Genomic DNA, 20,427 nt, shown 5'->3' with positions numbered 1-20,427 from the left:
TCCTCCAGGCAGCATCCCTGCCAGGTCCCTTGGGCACTGTACCTCCCTCCCCTTCAGGGCTCAGTGACCCCCATCCCGGCACCTGATCCCCCAAGAACCCCGACCCCTCCAGGCCCTCCCTGCAGCTTCACTGTGGCACATCTCCCATGGGCAGTGTCTGCCTCTGTCCCAATAACACAGATAACCCACCTATCTCCTCATACCCAGGTTTCAGTTACTGACCTGGTGCTCAGGAGAATTTAGAACCACCTACTGGAGGTGCTTGGGTGGCTGGACTGTGTCTCACTCATGGCTTTGTCTCCCCAGCAGAGGGCCTGGGGTGAAAAAGGACTTGGCAAATGCCGTAGTTAGAATGAATGAAGTGCACTTCTGGGATCAAATCAGAACAGTGGGCCAGAGCCTGGGGCCCTTCAGATTGGATCTAAGACTTCCTTTCCAGCAGCTGCTTCAGAGGGTGGTCCTGAGACAGGGTCAGGGTAAGGGCAGCACATTTGCCCTGGAGAAAGCTCCTGTCTCATGCAAACCCCATCAGACTGCAAATACAGCCCTTCTCCTGCCCAGACACTGAGCCCTCAGTGCTCCTCCCAGCCGACCCTCAGTGTCCTGTGTCCAGCCTCCTTCCCCATTGCATTGAGGAGTCCCTGCTCCCACATGGCCTTTCCCACAACCGTGGTCTCCACTTGGCCGGTCAGCTTCAGCCGGAGGTGACCAGCCACATGCAGCCCTATCCAGAGGCTCAGTTCCTGTCCCATTCCTGAGACTAAGGCCAGGGGAGGGCCTGTGGGGAGGAGGAGGGTTGCATGGTCCCTGGGACGATCAGGAGGGGAGGTGGAGCTGGGCAGCAGGCTGTGGGCCCAGGGCTGGGTCCACACGGGCTGTCCTTTCAGAGCTGCCCTCCACCTGTCCCGCCATCCTCTGCGTCTTACTCATCACCCTCAGGGTGGAGGCTGTGTCTTGCTAAGCCAATGTTTTCCCTGATGAATCCTCTCCTGACATTTTATAAACTCCAGAACTCATAGAGAGAGGAGAGACTGAGGCAGCCTCAAAAGGACACCGAATACCAAACATGCTCCCACCTTGGGGTCTAGTCCTCTGAGGGGCCTGAGTCTTCTAGACTGAAGGTCCACAGGCCATGTATTTTACAAATGTGAGTTTACTGACTTTCGTGATCTGACAGATTGTTACTCTCATCTTATGGGGAAACAGAATTTGGATGACTGAGCCATACCCTGTTCACAGTTAAGATTTGGGGTGCCCACAAATCTACCGTGATGATAGAAACCTCTTGTCTTACAAGGTCTCTTGTATCTCCTTCTGGTTTTTCCCAGTTGAGGAATTCAGACACCAAGTGAGAAGCAGATGCTTTGGGACAGAGGTAGTGTCCCTAGCTGCCCCTGGTCAGTACAGAGCAGCATGAATACAGCGGCAGTGCTGGGAAGGCCTGCTTCCTGGGTGGGAGGGGCGAACTTGCTTCTGGGGGCTGGAGCTGGCTGGGTGGGGGGAGGGGCTCAGAGCACCTGTTTTGCCTGGCTCAGCAAGTCAAGAAGACAAGCCAGGCTCTGAGCCATGGTCCACAGCAGAAGCACAGAATTACCCCAAGGCTTTTCCCAAATGCCTGCTGGGCACCCTCAGGAGAGTTGGGTCACTGGGGCCAGGAAGGGCCTTGACAAGTATCTGTGATAAAGCTCTCGGGGGTTGGATATCCACCCAACTCACTTCCAGTAAGCAAGAAGGACAGCAGTGACCATGACACACAGGAGCCCTCCTGGAGTCACAGTGGAGCCCAGTGTCCTTCTGCAACATCACAAAGCATCAGCATCAGGCAGGGAACTCTGGGGTTGTGACAAAGCCCCTCCGTGTTCACACCTGGGCACAGACAGAGCATACACTCCAGGTCACAGAGAGAAAAGGGCAAGCTATTCTGGGCGATGGCTGCTGCTTCATCAATCCCTGGTTTAGCCTCAGACCAGTCATACCTCCTCCTGGGTGAGATTTACTGAATTACTCAATCAAAGAATTCCTTCTGCTTCCTCACAGCATCCCTGCTTCCTTAAACCTTTCCAAACCCACCTACAAGCCAACTCCAGCAGCAAGTCCTTACCAACATCACCTCACACAGCTGCAGGGAGGTACTCCACACTCCCAGGAGCCCAATGCCTGATTCTCAGGGTGGAGACACTAGATGACCAAGCACCCCAGGCCCTACACCTTTTACAGGACCAGCCAGAAATGACACACCCAGCCAATGCACCCTTGATCTAAGGACACCTCAACTGACAAAACCAGAATCCCCCCTGTCTATCCCAGACGAAGCCTCCATCTCACTGGCCATCGTTGCCCCCACACCACTGCAGTCTCTGGGCCCACAGCACCTCAAGAAGGGGGTGAAGAGAGAAAGGGGATTATTTTTAAGGAGGGGGGAGTGCTTTGAGATGCTCTAGCTAAGAGATTTCAGTCCCGTTTCACCAGGGAGAGACCCTGGCTCTTTTGAGGTAAACTGCCTACATCAGAGGTAGGACTTGAGGGTTTCTGACATGGTATACACCATGAAACTATCACCAGAGAAGACAACGGATGGCTCATGTCCCCACCAGCTGAGGTCCCTCTGCCATCCCACTCTCCAGCCCCCACCTGTCCCACACCCTGCTTTCTGTCACTAGAGACTCAGGAGTACTGTCCGGAATTTTAGATAAATGCAGCCATGCAGCATTCTAGCCACTCTCAGAATTCTCTGGAAATCCATCTGGTTGGGGTGTGTCCAAGCAGTTCCCTCCTCTCTCACGAAGTGGTATTCTGAGGATGTACCTCCATTCGGTTGTTTCCCACTTTCTCCCAAGGCTCGATATTCACACCCTTTTCCAGGACTTGGGCTTCTCCAAAGACATAGGGTCCGAGCTCTTCTGTAAAAATGTAACTTGTACCTGTGTCAGGAGCTGCAGACTGGTGTAGCGCCAGCCTGAGCAGCATCCCTATGTGGCCATGTATCAGGAGATGGGCTTCCATTCAGCTCCACTGGTTACAAGGAAAAATATTTGTTTAGAGGAGGCGAGAAACAGAGATGGGCAAAGAGAAGCAAGGGAGGTGAGTAAGAATTGTTGAGAGCTTAATCTGTGCTGGGTGATTGCAGGTTTCTCCATGTTTTTATTATCATTTAACTTTCACAACATCCCTAGAAGTGGAAGAGTTTCAAATGAAGGTGCCTGAGCCACGTGGGAGAGCTGGTCCATGCTGCCCCCACCCCCAGGCCCACCACCAATGCCAGGGGCCTGGGAGGAGGGGCAGCACCACACAGGACATCTTCCCAGCCCAGGCCCTGCTCCAAGGTCACTTCTTAGGCTCAGGAAATCTTCACCTCATGGCAAAAAGCTGCTAGGAGAGACACATTGCCCATTTGGTACACACGGTACCTGGCGAATACCCACAGCACTGGGGCTCCCTGGGGGGAAGTGATCCACAGCAGAAAACTGCTGGGATTCAGCCATGGTCACACCCAGTCAACAGGGGAGCATATGCCCCGCTTAGGTACATCAGGGCGCTGTGAAGGTCACAGGGAAACCTGTGGTCTGGCCTCGGCTTCTCTTCAGTCCAGAGAATCCCTGAGAATGGCCCTGTCCTAGTGGGGAGTGCAGGCAGAGCCAGGGTCTGTAGAGCAGTGCTTCTGAGCTTACCCATGCCCTGGCATCATCTGCAAGCTCGGGAACTGGGGCCTTGGCCCCGGGTCTGGATTCTGATCAACTCAGTTTGTGTGGCTGGTGATTCTGATGTGCAGCTTTGTTGAAAGCTGCAGCCTCGGATTTCAGGCACACAGGGCCCTGGCTGCATCAGCCTGAGCCATGAAGGAAGCAGTCCATTCACCTGTCACTTGTGCTTCAAAATAATTTTCCTGTCATTTCCTTAATCAGATGCCACTGAGCACAGCTCCATCCAGTCCTGGATGTCACCCTCTTACCTGCAGTGCTCAGGTTTCTAGACAGGCAAGAGATCCAGGGCTCAGCTGCAGCCCATGGGTGATAACTGAGGAAGGGGTCCTTCTCTCATTCTCCTCCCCTACCCCATGCTGGATCCTCCATGGACAACAGTGCATTGAGAACAAGAAGAGGATTTCTGTACTTTTTTTCCTATTTCCTGTTTGTGCTGATTGGTTTACTAAATGGTCGATTTTTAAATTATGCAATATGTGATACAGGCTTCCCAGGTGGCAGAGTGGTAAAGAATCCTCCTGCCAATGCAGGAGACTCAAGACACATGGGTTCAACCCCTGGGTCAGGGAAGATCCCCTGGGGTAGGAAACGGCAACCCACTCCAGTTTTCTTGCCTGGAAAATTGCATGGACAGAGGAGCCTGGCAGGCTACAGTATATGGGGTCACAAAGAATACGACACGACTGAGCAACTGGGCATGCACACATGCAATATATGACACACAAAAGCAAAAATATATTTATATATGCTATGAAATAATAATAAAATGAACACTCATGAATCTACCTCCCAATATCAAGTGTGGTGAGTTTTGAATTAGTACATCCATTAATTACTAAGTCCTTGGAAGCACTGTTGTACATGGGGCATGAAATGGCTTGTTTTTGTGTCATTGTCGGTGGCATGTCATATATGAGAATAAACAGAAAAGCTGAGAACTTAGGGAAAAAAAGGAAATCATAATGTTTAGTCATGGAATCTTCTAAGGACAGTACAAAATAGGAATATACAGTAAGTTGATCCTTAGTAAAATTATATTTAAATGAGCATGTGCATGGAGAAGTGAGAAACAATTATAATTCAGTATGCTCCTATGACTGAAGGAAGCTGAGCTGCAAAGACAGCACAGAGAAGGGTCCAAAGGGGAGAGAAGGAAGCATCAAGGAAGACTTCCTGGAGGAGGTGATAAGGTGTGACAGCTGGTGTGGTGTGGCGGCACCCTTGGCAGGGCCCTACTCCTTGAATGTGGCACATGGATCAACAGATGAGAGGCAGCAAGGCCTCACAGGCAGTGCCACCCCCACTCCTAAGACGGCTCACATTGATTACCCAGTAGGGTCTCGGAGCAGCCAATGGACCTCACAATATTACAACTGTCAAGGAGGAGATTGCTTGTTTCAGAGGTGAGGAAACCATGAAAGGACTCCCGAAAGACAGAGCACTTCTCAGGACACTGGGACATTGCCCAGTTCTATCTGGTAGGAGAAGCCAATAAAACATTTGGAGCCAGGAAGCCCTGACAGTACCAAAAGTATCTCCCTGATGTTATAAAGAGTGGCTGGAGTCTCAGGCTGGCCCTGAAAGGACTGCCGTGACAGGCTGGAGGCCAAGAGAAGAACAGGCACCCAGACATGGGGAGACTAGGCCTCCAGAGTCCAGAGAGCTGAGCTGAGCTTGGCCCAAGCTTGGAGTGAAGGTTGTGGGAATACATGTCTCTAGAACCAACAACCCTGGTCAGCCAACTAAGATCCCCTGGACAAGGGGATCCCTTGAGACACTGACCTGGCCAAAGTTGTGCTTCTGCAGGTGAACTCTTTCTCAGGTTTGGCTAGCATTTCCCAGGACCCTATACTCCCAAACCCCAGCCCTGCCTTTTCAGAGCCTTCATCTCAGAGGGAGACAGCAGGACTCAGAATTTGAAGGTATTTGGGAAGTATATTTTGAACAGCTGGATGGAGAGGAACTGGTGAGGTCAGGGATGTTCCCTGAGTTGGCAGAGGGAGCAGAAGGAGGCTCTGGAACAAAAGCACAGGTAGCCTCTGGCCTCCGGCCACATCTGAGGCTTGTGAAGGGCAGTGTGGGAGAGACGGCTCCAGGGCAGAGAAGAAGCACCGGGCTTCTGAGCAGCACCATGGCAGAGGATGGCAGAGTCCTAGGTGGTGGGAAAGCAGCAGCCCTGGGTTGGTACTGAGGGTCTCTTGGCAGGCAGCTGATTCCCAGAGCTGCCCACTTCCCTCTCTGTCATCCCAAGGGACCAGCCTCTTTAGGACTCAGGGGATAGCTCCCTCATGACCTCTCGGGGGCAGTCTCTGTGGCTTCAGGCACCTACTGTAACCTTTACGCAGAAGAGCTGAAACATGTGGGTGACTCCCTAGCAAATGCCCCTAGGAACTGCAGTACACACCCCTCACCACCAAGGTTGGTAGGCTGAGACCTGCTGGGACTTTTCCTTAACTTCATGGGGGGCATTTACTGCTTTCCTGCCCAGCATCTGAACAGCAGTCCTGACTGGGGTAGGAGGGGCTCTTAGGACAATTGAGAAACTGGGACCCATTCATCTTGGAAACAGAAAGGGGGCAGATTTCCTCTGTTCCCACCCTCCAGAGGGCAGCTTGGGCTCAGTTCCAGGCAGGACAGTGGCTCTTGAGAAAAGACCTAACTTCCTGCAAGAGGGAGGTGAAGATACTCTCAGAAAGGAGAGGCAGAGTGGAGTGTCTGGACATAGCCTCGCCAGAGGCATCCTCAGCAGTTGGCCTGTTGAGCAGGACTGACTGTGCCCCACCTCTCCTGATCCCTGCCCAAGCTGGATCCTGGAAGTTACCCACACCTTGACAGGACAGTTCCTTTTCTTTTTCCACTTAACTGGAGTTCATTTTTGTCTTGCAACCAAGAGCCTTCATTAATAAAGAAACTGTTACTAGGGTGATTATAGATAACAGACCCTTAAAGAAAGGAGCAGGGGGAGAAGTGCTAGGATTGGTTAATCCATCAATTTTAGGCCAAAGGCAGGGAAAATATATTGGGCATTAAGTTATGAAACTCCAGCACCTCACTGCATACATGGCTAACCCCTAACTCAATCAGCTGTGTCTAAGTCTACTAGAGGCTTTGGGGGGAAGTGACCTTGCTATGAAAACTGAGGGAAAGGCATGAAGATCTCAAGTGTTGTAGGGTGACTGTGTCATTTCTAACTGCCCCAGCCAGATTAAAGACGGAGGACAACACACTCAAACCCCCGAGCTCCCAGGACTCTCTGACTGAACATAAAGTATTTCCTCTTTTGCAGCCCCAGGCCTGAGATATCCCTGAACCAAGATCAGTCTGATTCTACCAGTGTGTGGATTGGTGAGCTGAATGACTGCTTCTTTGTTCCTTGAATGAAAGTCAGAGCATCGTCCAGAAAAGTCTGAGACTCCTGGCCTTAGCAATGGCCATCTATTAGGAGATTCACAAACCTACTCAGCCCCTGATCCTCTCTCTGACTGCTGCAAGAACCTGTGATCACTTTCCCCTGTGAAGTGAGGCCTGTTTCCCTCATGTCCACCCCTGCCCCCTTCCCTGCCTCCAGAACAAAAAACAGAGTCTATCTCAGCATGGCCATGGGAACCAGTTACCAACTCAGACTATGGAGGAAGAGGTTCATGTTTCAGATAATTATCACTTTGCCAACATGCGTGGTAAAAATCTGGGGAAACAGGTGGGAATGGATTGTAAGAGCATCTGGCCATGGAGGGAAGAACAGTGCTGTGGGTCAGGAATAATGTTAACATGTGTGCAGGCACACGTTCTAGAGGCAGCAAGCTAACTCCAGTGCCCATGGTGTGCTCCAGCAGGTGACCTGCTGCTTGAATAAAACCTCAGTTTGATATTGGCTCATAAATTGAAATGGAAAAGGCAGAAATTCCTTGAAGGAGTCCAAATATCTTAAGGGACAGAGTGTTGGGGTGGATTTACCAAGAGAGATCTGCTCACAACCCCCTAACTGTGTCCCCTATAAAGCCAAAAGACACAGAGGCACAGAGACCTACTTTGGCAAGGAGAATGTCAGCATCTTGGAAAATTGCCATAAATGCTATTCTTTATCAGCTGGTGATGCTGATGAGAAATGCTGTCTTTGGTGGTGGCAGATGGGGCAGTGGCAGATTGGATGACAGGATGAGAAGCAGTGTTAAAGTGCCAGAAGCCAATGTGAATGTTCTGATGTCACAGCTCTTTGGGGGTACCAGGACTGAAATGGATGGGCAACACCAGTGGGTCCTGCTGGGTTGGTATAATACTGAAAGGGGGTCCTGCTGGACTGGTGTAATACTGAAAGGGCTTCCCAGGTGGTGAGGTGGTAAAGAACCTACCTGCCAATGCAGGAGATGCAGGAGATGTGGATTTTATCCCTGAATTGGGGAGAACCCCTGGAGTAGGAAAAGGCAACTCACTCCAGTATTTTTGCCTGGAAAATTCCAAAGTCAGAGGATCCTGGAGGGGTACAGTCCATGGGGTTGTAAAGACTGAGCACATTCACAGTATTTTGGAAAAAATGCAAAAAATAAGGTTCTTACTGTGCCTAAAACAGTGTCTGGAAGATAGTAGATGTTCAATAAATATTTATTGATTAAACTCCACTGTCCCTTGCCTAACTCCCAGGTTTGAGACAACAGACCCAGAATTCCTTCAATAAGGAGGAGGCTGGTTATCTGCAATAACATCCTAAGCAAACAGTACTATGAATCTTCTGAAGGCTCCATACAGAGAAACACTTGGACATTTCAGAAATTAGTGAACACTGTCTCCATTCTAATACGAATTCGTGGCCTATGAGAAGTGGAAGGCATGCCAAGTCACAAATGGAGCCTTCCCATGCGTCCACCTCATGGTAGCCCATTGGAATCCTGAATCTGTCCTCCAGAGATTTTCCCAGCTCCACAGTGTTCAGTTGGCAAAGACCCGCTCAGCCCCTGGTGGAAACTCCACCTCCATTCCTTCACTCATGATGTGGAGACCCTGTGGGAAGAAAGGCTAACTGAAGCCTCTGAACATGCCCACCCCTCCAAAATAGGGAATCAAAAGCAACACTTCACCTCTGGTGACTAAGAAATCCGCAGTCGAGGGGAGGAAATCCCTACTGCAACCCTGTTCAGCATCCCAGCTTGGCTTGTTCAGAAGACATGGTCCTTGAAAATGCCTGTGGATCATTTTACATTCGACTGTTTGGATTCTCCTGTTCTGACCCACAAGTAATCTCCTTAAATGGAACAAATGTATTACAGTCCTTGTCCATGGATTTGGCAAAAAGTGTACCTACGTGTATACATGTTTCTTGTCTCAACTGCTGATTTGGGGATCAGCACAAATTAGTCACTTTCCCTATGAGAGGCATAGCATAGCTTCACCACCTACTTCAGGCCTCTGCTGATTATGTGCTGTAATTTAGTGAGCAGAGACTTTGACCTTCCTACTCCAAAAGACCTCATGCTGATCTATGGCACCACCATACTGACAGGACTTGGAGAACAGCAATTAGCAAGGTACCCTGATGTGGACTGGAGTGTGGAGCAAAGATTCACTGTCATACAGAATGAAGTCAGAAAGAGAGAAACAAATATCATATATGAATGCGCATATGTGGAATCAAGAAAAATGGTACAATCTTATTTGCAAAGCAGAAAGAGAGACACAGACATAGAGAACAAGTATATGGACACAAGGAGTGAAAGAGGGGTGGGAGGAATTGGGAGATTGGAATTGATGCATACATATATACATATATATGTATATATACACTATTGATACTATGTATAAAATAGATAACTAATGTGAATATACTGTATAGCTCAGGAAACTGTACTCAATGCTCTGTGGTGACCTAAATGGGAAGCAAATCCAAACAAGAGGGGATATATGTATACATATACCTGATTCATTTTGCTGTACAACAGAAACTAACACAACATTGTAAAGTATTCTCCAATAAAAATTAATTAAAAAATGGAAACAGAGAGGCTTCCCAGGTGGCACAGTGACAAAAAAAAATCTGCCTGCCAATACAGGAGACTGAAGAGACAGGGGTTCCTCTGCAGAAGGTAATGGCAACCCACTCCAGTATCGATCACTGCCTTGAAAATTCCGTGAACAGAGGAACCTGGTAGGCTATTTTCCATAGAGGAACCTGATAGGCTATTTTCCATAGAGTTGCCAAGAGTCGGATACGACTGAGCACATGCATAGTATGAAAACAGAGAGAACTTCTACTTGAGTGAAACATCCAGGCAGGCAGCAGAGGTATTCAGTTGTCTGGAACATTTTGGAAAGACTTTTGAAAGTGAAAGACATGCTGCTGGACTTCAGCACCTGACCCTCAAGAAAGATGCACAGAACTGATTCAAATTCTATTGAGATGGATGAAACTGGAGCCCATTATACAAAGTGAAGTAAGCCAGAAAGAAAAACACCAATACAGTATACTAATGCATATATATGGAATTTGAAAGATGGTAACGATAACCCTATATGAGAGACAGAATAAGAGACACAGATGCATGGAACAGTCTTATGGACTCTGAAGGAGAAGGTGAGGGTGGGACATTCTGAGAGAATAGCATTGAAACATGTATATTATCATATGTGAAACAGAACACCATTCCAGGTTCGATGCATGAGACAAATGCTCAGGGCTGGGGCAATGGGATGACCCAGAGGGATGGGATGGGGAGGGAGGTGGGAGGGGGGTTCAGGATGGGGAACACATGTAAACCCATGGCTGATTCATGTCAATGTATGGCAAAAACCACTACAATATTGTAAAGTAATTAGCCCCCAACTAAAATAAATAAAGTTATTTAAAAAAAAAAAAAAAAGACGCACAGTGCTGGGCAGGTGTCTGGATTTTTAAAGCAACCTATTTTTCCTTAGGTTTGCTGCTCCAACTCATTTGCTGGGTGATCCCAAAGGCCATGGGCAGGTTCTCTGCTCTTCTTGCACCATGAAAGGCTCTGTCACAAGACTGTGATACCCTGTTGGTTCCCACAGTGCCTGGAGCAGAACAAATCCCAACAGAAGTCTCAGCTGGGGACTGGGGTTTGATGAATTGTTGTTGCTCCTGGACCTTGGTGGAGACTGTGTCTCTATTATCAGAGTCTGACTGTGGGACTCCAGTGATCTGAGTTCCCTAGGATGGAGCAGCATTCTTGATCAGGCAAGTAACCAAGTCAGTTACTTATCACCAAGTGGTCAGTACAGGCCCAGGCTCAGGAGAGGTCAGGAGGTGGTTCCCTCTACTTCCCACTCCTGTGGCCCAATGGGGCATTCCTTATGACCAGTGTCTAAAGGAAAAGCATGTGTGAATGGTCTTTATATGGTGGTTCTGCAAGATATACCTGCACAGCCAGAAGTGGACTACCTACCGTGGCATTCAAGGCTCCTCCCAAGGGTGGCTCTGTAGGGCAGCAGAAAGGGACCTCCTTTGAGAGGCACATCTACTCATTCCCATGGTATGCACAGAGAGAGGTCTGAGATGTGTTAAGACTCTGGGGACCCTAGGGTAGGCAGCGGATGCTGGGGACAGGCTAGGAATGTGAGGAGAGTGTGTCCCATGAGAATATTTAGTCAAAGGACCCCCTTCCTAGGAAGCTCCCACTCAGCAGGCAGGCAACACCCTGGGAGGTCCAGTGACCTCCTCCCAAGTCACCCTTGCCTGTGCTCCTGATTTTGCCCAGCAAACTTCCCCTCACCAGGGTGGCCTGCGACCACTGCCATGGGTGGAGAAGGACCAAGGTCCTTGGCTCAGTGCTCTAAAACACATGTATGGTTTGTAATAAGATCCTCATACCCACCTAGAAAGGTGTGCAATTGTTGTCCACATTTTTCAAATAGGAAAACAAAGACCAACATGGTTAAGTGATTGCACCAAGACTGTACAGCTTGTCAGTAACAGAATCAGAATGCAAAGGAGGGTGAGGGGGTTGTGTGTGTTCAGAGCTACAGCTCTGACACCTGCCACATTCCCCTGTTCTTCAAAGAACACCAAAGAACATCACTCACTGATACAAGTTGCTGAAAGGCTCCATCCCTCTCCCCTCCTGATGTCTGTATGCATTAATTATCCTTGTGGTGTGAACTGATTCTGAGGCTGCTCTTCCAGACTGGCTGAGGGCAGGGCTCCTGCAGGTGCAGCTCTAGGTCTTTTGGCTTCCCACCACTCTCCCCAGGGCTCTCAGAGCCAGAGAAGTTTACCTGGACCCTTCAGTCTGCACTCTAGGAGAAACTGGTCCCACAGCCAGGTAGAGCAACTCCTCCCACCACGGCCAGTCCCATGCTCTGACAGGCCCCAATGTTTGGCTGCCTACTGAGGGGCTGTCACTCTGGTAACAATTCTTTGCCTCTTCTTTTTTATGCAGTTGGTTTCAGACAGAGCCAACCCCATCCTGCCTCCCCCCACGGTCCCAGGTTTCTCACCTGTGGAGGTGGAACTAGGCAACCTGCAGCCAACTGCTCACCATGGGGTCCCCATCAGGGCATGGAAGGTAAGGGTGCCCCAGAGAAACTTGACTAATGAGTAGTCTGGCGATTCCAGCCTGGGTAGAGGGGCACTTCATGCAGAAGTCTCAAACTCCCCAGGTTCCTGTTTTCCTACCCCCTTTTAGACATCCCTTTCTCAAAACGATGCCCCAACCCCGCTGATATGCTCCCTGGGTACCTCAGGTTTCCTCAGCCTGGATAATAAAAATATCAACGACTCCCTGGGCACGACTGGATCAGGCACAAGCCGTCCTCCCCGGAACCGGCGGTCCTGCTCGGAGGAGCCAAGGCTGACTTGCGCCCTGCGTGTCGAGGGTGAGCAGGTGCCAGGGAGGCCGGGCACTGGGCGTGTACCTCACCGATGCTGACCCTCGGCTGCCGTCCAACCTACCTTTAATGGGCACCTCTCCTTCCCCGCATCGGGGCGGCCATGCTCTCCCGATCTGCACTTTAGAAAGTTGGGGGCGGCAGGGAGCGCCCTGGTGCCCCTAACCGCCTGGTGCCCAGCGGTAAGTTGCGGGCGCAGCGGCGTGCACCAGCTCCCAGCGCGTAGCCAGACGCCGCCCAGCGCCCGCAGTGGCCAGGGGGATGCCGCGTCTCACCTTAAAGAAGCTCCGGAGGAAGTGCACGACGCTGAGCATGGTGGCCGGCAAGCAGCACCGAGAGCCGCGCGGCGGAGCCAGGCTCCCCTAAAGCCGCCGCGCGCCCCGCCCCTCCAGCCCTCGTCCCTCCCGGGTGGCGCAGACGCCCCGCCTTCCCGCGTCCGGCCGCTTAAGCACCCCAGGGCCACTGCCGCGACCGAGACCCACAGACACACGCCGGAGCTGTCCGCCGACGAGGCTTGGCGCCCCAGGGAGCACCCCCGCCCTCCGCGCCAGCTGAGTTCCTGTGCAGACCCGGAGCCTGGGAGTGTTTAATAAGAAAGAACGCGCTCCGCACTTCTGCACAAACACCACACAGAGGCGTGCATCCGCATTCTACGCGGCGCGCGCGCCAGCGACCTGCGACTCACCTGTGGAGTCCCTGCCCTTCCGTGGGGAGGGCGGCCTTTTCCGTCGAAAAGCTCGAGAAATTTCAGGGCGTTTGCCCAGCATTCTCAGTTGCCAGATGAAGAAACTGAATCCCAGAGACGCTCAGCAACACGTATGCGATCAGGCCCCCAGTGAGAGGCAAGGCAAGTGTGGACTGGAGTCCCTAGACCCAGATTCTGGGTCCAGGACCCACTCTGGCTCCCCTCCTTTCTAGATATATGCTCCGGCAGTTAGGATGCAAATGGAGAATCCTCCCCTCGGGTAGAGGAGAGCTGTCTTCTGCTAAGCAGCAAGGGGAAGTCCTGAATGTTTTCTTTGTGGGTTTTAAGCAGATGAGGCGCGCCCAGGAGACATGCTCCCATTAGCCACGATGGCCACAAGATTTCTATGCACAAACACAAATGTGTTTATTTTAATTTCTTTTCAAATCAAAAGACCTGAGAATCATCATCCAGCCTGGATTTACAGTTGTAAAAAATAATTTTTTAAAAGATAGTTTTATGCTGGAAGAGCCCAAAGAAAGACAAGTACCAAGGGCTCCAGGGTGTCATACTGCAGTCCCTCTCCAAGCCCACCACCTCTGGGATGGGTCTCATGGCGGCCTAGCGCCTGCTCAGACTGGCTTTGCATGCCCCTGCCCATGTTTCCACCCTCGCCCAATTTCTGGTCCACTTGAATACTGTTCCTGGTCAGCAGTCTGTCCAGTGTTGCCTGGCAGACTGTGCTTTCCCCCACACCCAACTCTCTCTGCTTCTCCCAGATCCTCAGAGCAGTCAGAGTAGGGCAGAAAGTCTGGAAGCAAATGGCTAGAATTTGTGGGGTGTGGGAGCAGAGAAGGCAGCCTTGAGATCATCTGAAAGTTTTGGTTACCTGTTTCCTGGGATCCATGGACATTGTGAGAAGATGTCCCTGAGGCCCCTGGTGGTGGGAGCAAAGGAATTGCATAATCTTGGTCTCCCTAAACCCTTTTCTTTAACTTGGGAGAGGAAGACCTGCCTTATGCGGTTGCTGTGGAGTTTAAAAGAGAAGTTCAACCTCAGAAAGAAAGTGTTAGTTGCTCAGTCATGTCTGACCCTTTGCAACCCCATGGACTGTAGCCCTTCAGGCTTCTCTGTCCATGGCATTCTCTAGGCAAAAATATTGGAGTGGGTTGCCGTTTTCTTCTCCAGGGGATCTTCCCGACCCAGGGATTGAATCCAGGCAGATCTCATGCATTGCAGGCAGATTTTTTACCATCTGAGCTACCACTGAAGCCCTCAGAGGTGCTCAGCAAATGTTAATTCCCTCTTCTTTGTTGCCTTAAGGTGCTAAAGCCCCTTTAGCACCTTGGTCCAGTGAGAGGTCCAGTGAAAATACACATCTCCCTGGCCACAGAGTCTACAGTTATCTGACCTTTATCCTTGGATGGCAGGTTCTCAGACTTAAGCATCAGAACCACCTGGTGGATGTGTTAGAACATAGGCTGCCAGGCCCACCTTAGAGTTTCTGGATAGCAGATCTGTAGTGGGGCCTGGATATTTATTTTAACAAGTTCCCAAGTGAAACTGCTGTTGGTTGTCCTGGGACCACATTCAGAGGCTCAGGAAGTGGGGCCTGAGCCAGCTTCATAGCTTATCAGAGGGGCAGACCCCGGCTAGCAAATTACCATTGTGACGATTCCATTTACCAAACATTTACTGTGTCCTGGTCTCGGAATAGGTCCCTGCCATAGTTTGTGCCATTTAATCCCTCAGCAGTCCAAGGGGAAATAAGGCAGATGTAGTCATTTGTTGTTGTTCAGTTGTTCGGTCTTGTCCGACTCTTTGTGACCTCATGGACTGCAGCATGCTAGGCTTCCCTGTCCTTCACTATCTCTTGGAGTTTGCTCAAACTCATGTCTATATCTGAGTTTTTCGCTGGAGAACAACAGTTTTAGGAGTACTTGATTGCATTATCGAGTTAAAGGGTATTCTCACTCCTTTGTTATTAAAAGACAAAAAGTTTAAGGATCAGTGGTTGCCAGGGGTTTAGAACAAAGGAGGGATGAATAGGTGGAGCACAGAGGATTTCTAGGATGGTGAAAATGCTTTATATGATGCTCTAGTGGCTGGTATATGTCATTATGCTGCTGCTGCTAAGTCGCTTCATTCGTGTCCGACTCTGTGCAACCCCATAGATGGCAGCCCACCAGGATCCCCTGTCCCTGGGATTCTCCAGGCAAGAACACTGGAGCAGGTTGCCATTTCCTTCTCCAATCCATGAAAGGAAAAGTGAAAGTGAAGTCGCTCAGTCGTGTCCGACTCTTTGTGACCCCATGGACTGCAGCGTACCAGGCTCCTCCGTCCATGGGGATTTTCCAGGCAAGAGTACTGGAGTGGCGTGCCATTGCCTTCTCTATATGTCATTATACATTAGTCAAAACCCATAGAATGTAAAACACCAAGAGTGAACCCTAATTAATGTGAACTCTGAACTTCAGATGATAATGATGTGTCAGTGTAAATACATCAGTTATGATAATTGTGCCACTGTGGTGGTGGATGTTGATAAAGGGGGAGGCTACACGTGTAAGTGATGGATATGGAAGCCTGGTGTGCACCAAGAGTCAGACACGACTGAGCAACTGAATTGAACACATGTGTAGGGGTGGGATATGTGGGAAATCTCTGTACCTTCCTCTCAACTTTGCTATGAACCTAAAACAGCTCTGAAAATAGTGCTGTTTTGTTTTGTTTTCTAAAGGTAGGACAATTAGATTTGCAGAGGGATTTGCACAGCAGGTTTCTAATTAGCCAAGCTCACCATGTTTAAATTCTATGATTCCAATTTCAAGACTACCACACACTGCAGGTTCAGCAATTTGGGGAGTGAACTGAGTAGTCAAAGAGAAAACATTGCACTACATGTCGAGGCACTGCGGTAAGGGAAGGGGACGGGCTTGGGCAGACAGCTGGGGATCAGCCTGTGCATCCCTTGGTGTGCCTTGCCTCACTCTATTTATTCCTCTGTCCCCAGGTGCACATAGAGATGGACCTATGCCCCAGCCAGGGTCTGGATCACAAAGGACACCAACTGCTCCCTCCAGCTAGTCTGGCAGGACAGGAGTGTTAGGAGGAATATGGAGTAGGTCACAGATTCATAGGCAGCTGGAGGGGTGCTGACCCAGGGAAGAGCAGATGCCAAGAGGCCGCCTCAGCAGGTGTGGTTACGATTCAGCAAGAGAAACTCCCTGTTTGGAGAGACTGATCCTGGTGTCTGAATGCCCTCCCTGAACGTGCGGCAGCCCCACTTGCAATTTTCTCCTAGCCTCTGGCCTGCCCTTGCCTCTGCCAATGAGCTTTAGGTCCCTAGGCCTCCATCAGCTCCCAAGGTGTAAAGTCCAGAATTGCCTGAGTCTCCCATAATGTGCCTGCTCTAGGGAACTGAGGATGGGGAGAAAGTGAACCTTCAAGAAGCTTCAGTGAGCCTTGGTAGGTAGCTGGCCTGCCTGCACTGTTGCCACCAAATGTGGGACAAACTATGAACATATTGGAAACAGAATATAAGAGAGCTCCTGAAGGCTGGAGAGTGGGTGACAACAAACGACTCCATTCTTTAGCCTGAATCAAAACCAAATGGTCCTTAACATAAGTACAAATCTGCAAAGGGCCAGCTCAGACAGCCAGGGAAGACAACTGTTAGGGGTGAGCCATAGGCAGATGTGGCAGCATTAGTGTTCACTCTTGGCTACCCTGGAAGGCAGTGCTGGGGAGAGAGGCTCTCCTGCCCTCACCACCTTGGCCCTCAGATGCCCAACTCTGTGAATCAGATTTTCCTGGGGTCATGTTCAGTTCAGGTCAATTCAGTCACTCAGACGTGTCCAACTCTCTGCCACCCCATAAACCTCAGCACGCCAGGCCTCCCTGTCCATCACCAACTCCCGGAGTCCACCCAAACCCATGTCCATTGAGTCAATGATGCCATCCAGCCACATCATCCTCTGTCGTCCCCTTCTCCTCCTGCCCTCAATCTTTCCCAGCATCAGGGTCTTTTCCAATGAGTCACCTCTTCGCATCAGGCAGCCAAAGTATTGGAGTTTCAGCTTCAACATCAGTCCTTCCAATGAACACCCAGGACCAATCTCCTTTAGGATGGACTGGTTGGATCTCCTTGCAGTCCAAGGGACTCTCAAGAGTCTTCTCCAACACCACAGTTCAAAAGTATTAATTCTTCTGCGCTCAGCTTTTTTTATAGTCCAACTCTCACATCCATACATGACCACTGGAAAAACCATAGCCTTGACTAGATGGACCTCTGTTGGCAAAGTAATGTCTCTGCTTTTTAATATGCTGTCTAGGTTGGTCATAATTTTCCTTCCAAGGAGTAAGCGTCTTTTCATTTCATGGCTGCAATCACCACCTGCAGTGATTTTGGAGCCCAGAAAAATAAAGTCAGCCACTGTTTCCACTGTTTTTCCATCTATTTGCCATGAAGTGATGGCACTGGATGCCATGATCTTAGTTTTCTGAATGTTGAGCTTTAAGCCAACTTTTTCACTCTCCTCTTTCACTTTCATCAAGAGGCTCTTTAGTTCTTCTTCACTTTCTGCCATAAGGGTGGTGTCATCTGCATATCTGAGGTTATTGATATTTCTCCTGCCAATCTTGATTCCAGCTTGTGCTTCCTCCAGCCCAGTGTTTCTCATGATGTACTCTGCGTATAAGTTAAATAATCAGGGTGACAATATACAGCCTTGATGAATTCCTCTTCCTGTCTGGAACCCGTCTGTTGTTCCATGTCCAGTTCAAAGTGTTGCTTCCTGACGTGCATACAGGTTTCTCAAGCGGGAGGTCAGGTGGCCTGGTATTCCCATCTTTCTATGAATTTTCCACAGTTTAGTGTGATCCACGCAGTCAAAGGCTTTGGCATAGTCAATAAAGCAGAAATAAATGTTTTTTTGGAACTCTCTTGCTTTTTCAATGATCCAGTGGATGTTGGCAATTTGATCTCTGGTTTCTCTGCCTTTTCTAAGTCCAGTTTGAACATCTGGAAGTTCTCGCTTCAGGTATTGCTGAAACCTGGCTTGGAGAATTTTAAGCATTACTTTACTAGCGTGTGAGATGAGTGCAATTGTGTGGTAGTTTGAGCATTCTTTGGCATTGTCTTTCTTTGGGATTGGAACGAAGACTGACCTTTTCCAGTCCTGTGGCCACTGCTGAGTTTTCCAAATTTGCTGGCATATTGAGTGCATCACTTTAACAACATCATCTTTCAGGATTTGAAATAGCTCAACTGTAATTCCATCACCTCCACTAGCTTTGTTTGTAGTGATGCTTTCTAAGGCCCACTTGACTTCACATTCCAGGATGTCTGGCTCTAGGTGAGTGATCACACCATCGTGATTATCTGGGTCATGAAGATCTTTTTTGTACAGATTTTTGTGTATTTTGCCACCTCTTCTTAATATCTTCTGCTTCTGTTAGGTCCATACCATTTCTGTCCTTTATTGAGCCTATCTTTGCATGAAATGTTCCCTTGGTATCTCTGATTTTCTTGAAGAGATCTCTAGTCTTTCCCATTCTATTGTTTTCCTCTATTTCTTTGCATTGATCGCTGAGGAAGGCTTTCTTATCTCTCCTTGTTATTCTTTGTAACTCTGCATTCAAATGGGTATATCTTTCCTTTTCTCCTTTGCTTTTTGCTTCTCTTCTTTTCACAGTTATTTATAAGGCCTCCTCAAACAGCCATTTTGCTTTTTTGCATTTCTTTTTCTTGGGGATGGTCTTGATCCCTGTCTCCTGTACAATGTCACGAACCTCTGTCCATAGTTCATCAGGCACTCTGTCTATCATATGTAGTCCCTTAAATCTATTTCTCACTTCTGCTGTATAGTCATAAGGGATTTGATTTAGATCATACCTGAATGGTCTAGTGGATTTCTCCACTTTCTTCAATTTCAGTCTGAATTTGGCAATAAGGAGTTCATGATCTGAACCACAGTCAGCTTCTGGTCTTGTTTTTGCTGACTGTATAGAGCTTCTCCATCTTTGGCTGCAAAGAATATATGACCCTGGGGTCATGGGACTATGTCAAATGCTCTGCAGGGGCCTCCAGACTGAATTGAGATCCTAAAGTTGGCACATGGGAGGGCCAAGGTGGTGGGACAGTAAACTCTCTCATCCTCTTGGAGAAGGCCCAGGGGAGCCCACTCCAGCTTCCCTCAAGGGCCATCAGGAGAAGGAAGCAGGTGCACCCTGCTGAGTGCTTAAGGCCAGGGTGGACCTTGCTGTCAGAACTTCCCAATAAGCGCAGATGGAGAACACCTGGCCGAGAGTGCAGAGCCAGGCAGAGGCTGACACATCCATGAGGATCTCAGCAAAGCCCCTGGGAGGATCCCTGAGCTTCCATGGTTCCAGGAGAACTGTTTGCATGAAGGAGGGTATCAGAGCCTGGAGGCTGAGCAAAGGATTTGTCCTGTCCTCACCATTCCCATTCCTTCCCGCCTTTCCCCAAGCACAGGTGCCACAACTGCAGGACAAGGGGCTCCTCCATTCCAGGCAGCTCTCATACCTGATCTCACCACCTCTGCTTGAAGTGGACAAGCATCATCCCAGAGACAGGATGCATCTTGTCTGTGACCTTGGGCACCACAGCATCCTAATCCACACCACTCCATTCCACTCCAGTCAGAGAGCTTCTTGCCTCAATTTGCTGTCCTCTTGTCTAAGACCCCTGTGACTCCCCTCATCCCTTTCTTCACATCTATCCCCCATGAAAGGCAGCAGTGTGCCCAGGCACACACTTTCTGGGTGCCTTTGCACTGAGGAGGTACCTGGGAGACAATGGAAAGCAACCTTCAGGGGAAGGTGGGCACACTCCTTGGCAACGCACAGATGTTCACACAGAGTAGATGAAAGGGCATGCCGATGAGGAGATTCATCCGCACTTGTATATTACCAGGTGAGGAAATCCAGCTTCTTAGAGATAAAACACCTGGGTGATGGTACAAGGGGAGGCAGGTGGGGTGTGGTCCCCAGTAGCACTGAGAATAGCTGGAAACTGATGGTCAGGGACAGATGCTCCCAGCGTGGAGCGTGGGGTACAGCCAGGGTCCGTGTGGCCAAGCAAAGCAAGAGTGAACCATGAAGCTGAGGTTTCTGGGAAACTTCCCAGAAGGAACTTTGAAAGGGGCTAGAGATTCAGGCAGGAGGTATTTCTGGGCAGGAGAG

At 49.7% G+C, this 20,427-nt stretch overlaps 1 protein-coding gene across 2 annotated transcripts; it reads left to right on the top strand.

Moving 5' to 3' along the window:
* The first annotated feature begins 1,856 nt into the window (after nt 1-1,856).
* Nucleotides 1,857-17,670, top strand: LOC145543015 (uncharacterized). Of its 2 annotated transcripts, XR_014080344.1 has the most exons (6): nt 1,857-1,986; nt 6,988-7,046; nt 10,605-10,887; nt 12,089-12,214; nt 12,393-13,383; nt 16,235-17,670. XR_014080344.1 is itself a non-coding variant. In XM_081583149.1 (4 exons), the coding sequence occupies exons 1-3, from the start codon at nt 1,929-1,931 to the stop codon at nt 12,575-12,577; spliced, it is 369 nt and encodes a 122-aa protein (XP_081439275.1). In that variant the 5' UTR covers nt 1,894-1,928; the 3' UTR covers nt 12,578-13,383; nt 16,235-17,670. The 2 variants fall into 2 exon arrangements, 1 of the variants encoding a protein (XP_081439275.1); XM_081583149.1 differs by lacking the exons at nt 6,988-7,046; nt 10,605-10,887 and having other exon boundaries at nt 1,894-1,986.
* Nucleotides 17,671-20,427: the final 2,757 nt, after the last annotated feature.

Source organism: Giraffa tippelskirchi, chromosome 3 (assembly GCF_054371585.1).
Source record: "Giraffa tippelskirchi isolate mGirTip1 chromosome 3, T2T-mGirTip1v1.2.pri, whole genome shotgun sequence".
Taxonomy (NCBI): Eukaryota; Metazoa; Chordata; class Mammalia; order Artiodactyla; family Giraffidae; genus Giraffa; species Giraffa tippelskirchi.
This window is presented reverse-complemented; position numbering and strand designations above follow the sequence as displayed.

Coding starts and splice junctions, on each gene's coding strand:
- LOC145543015 (XM_081583149.1), top strand. CDS start 1,929: ATGGCTGCTGCTTCATCAATCCCTGGTTTAGCCTCAGACCAGTCATAC. Junction 1,987..12,088: donor CCAGTCATACCTCCTCCTGG/GTGAGATTTACT, acceptor TTTTTTATGCAG/TTGGTTTCAGACAGAGCCAA. Junction 12,215..12,392: donor TCCCCATCAGGGCATGGAAG/GTAAGGGTGCCC, acceptor TGGGTACCTCAG/GTTTCCTCAGCCTGGATAAT.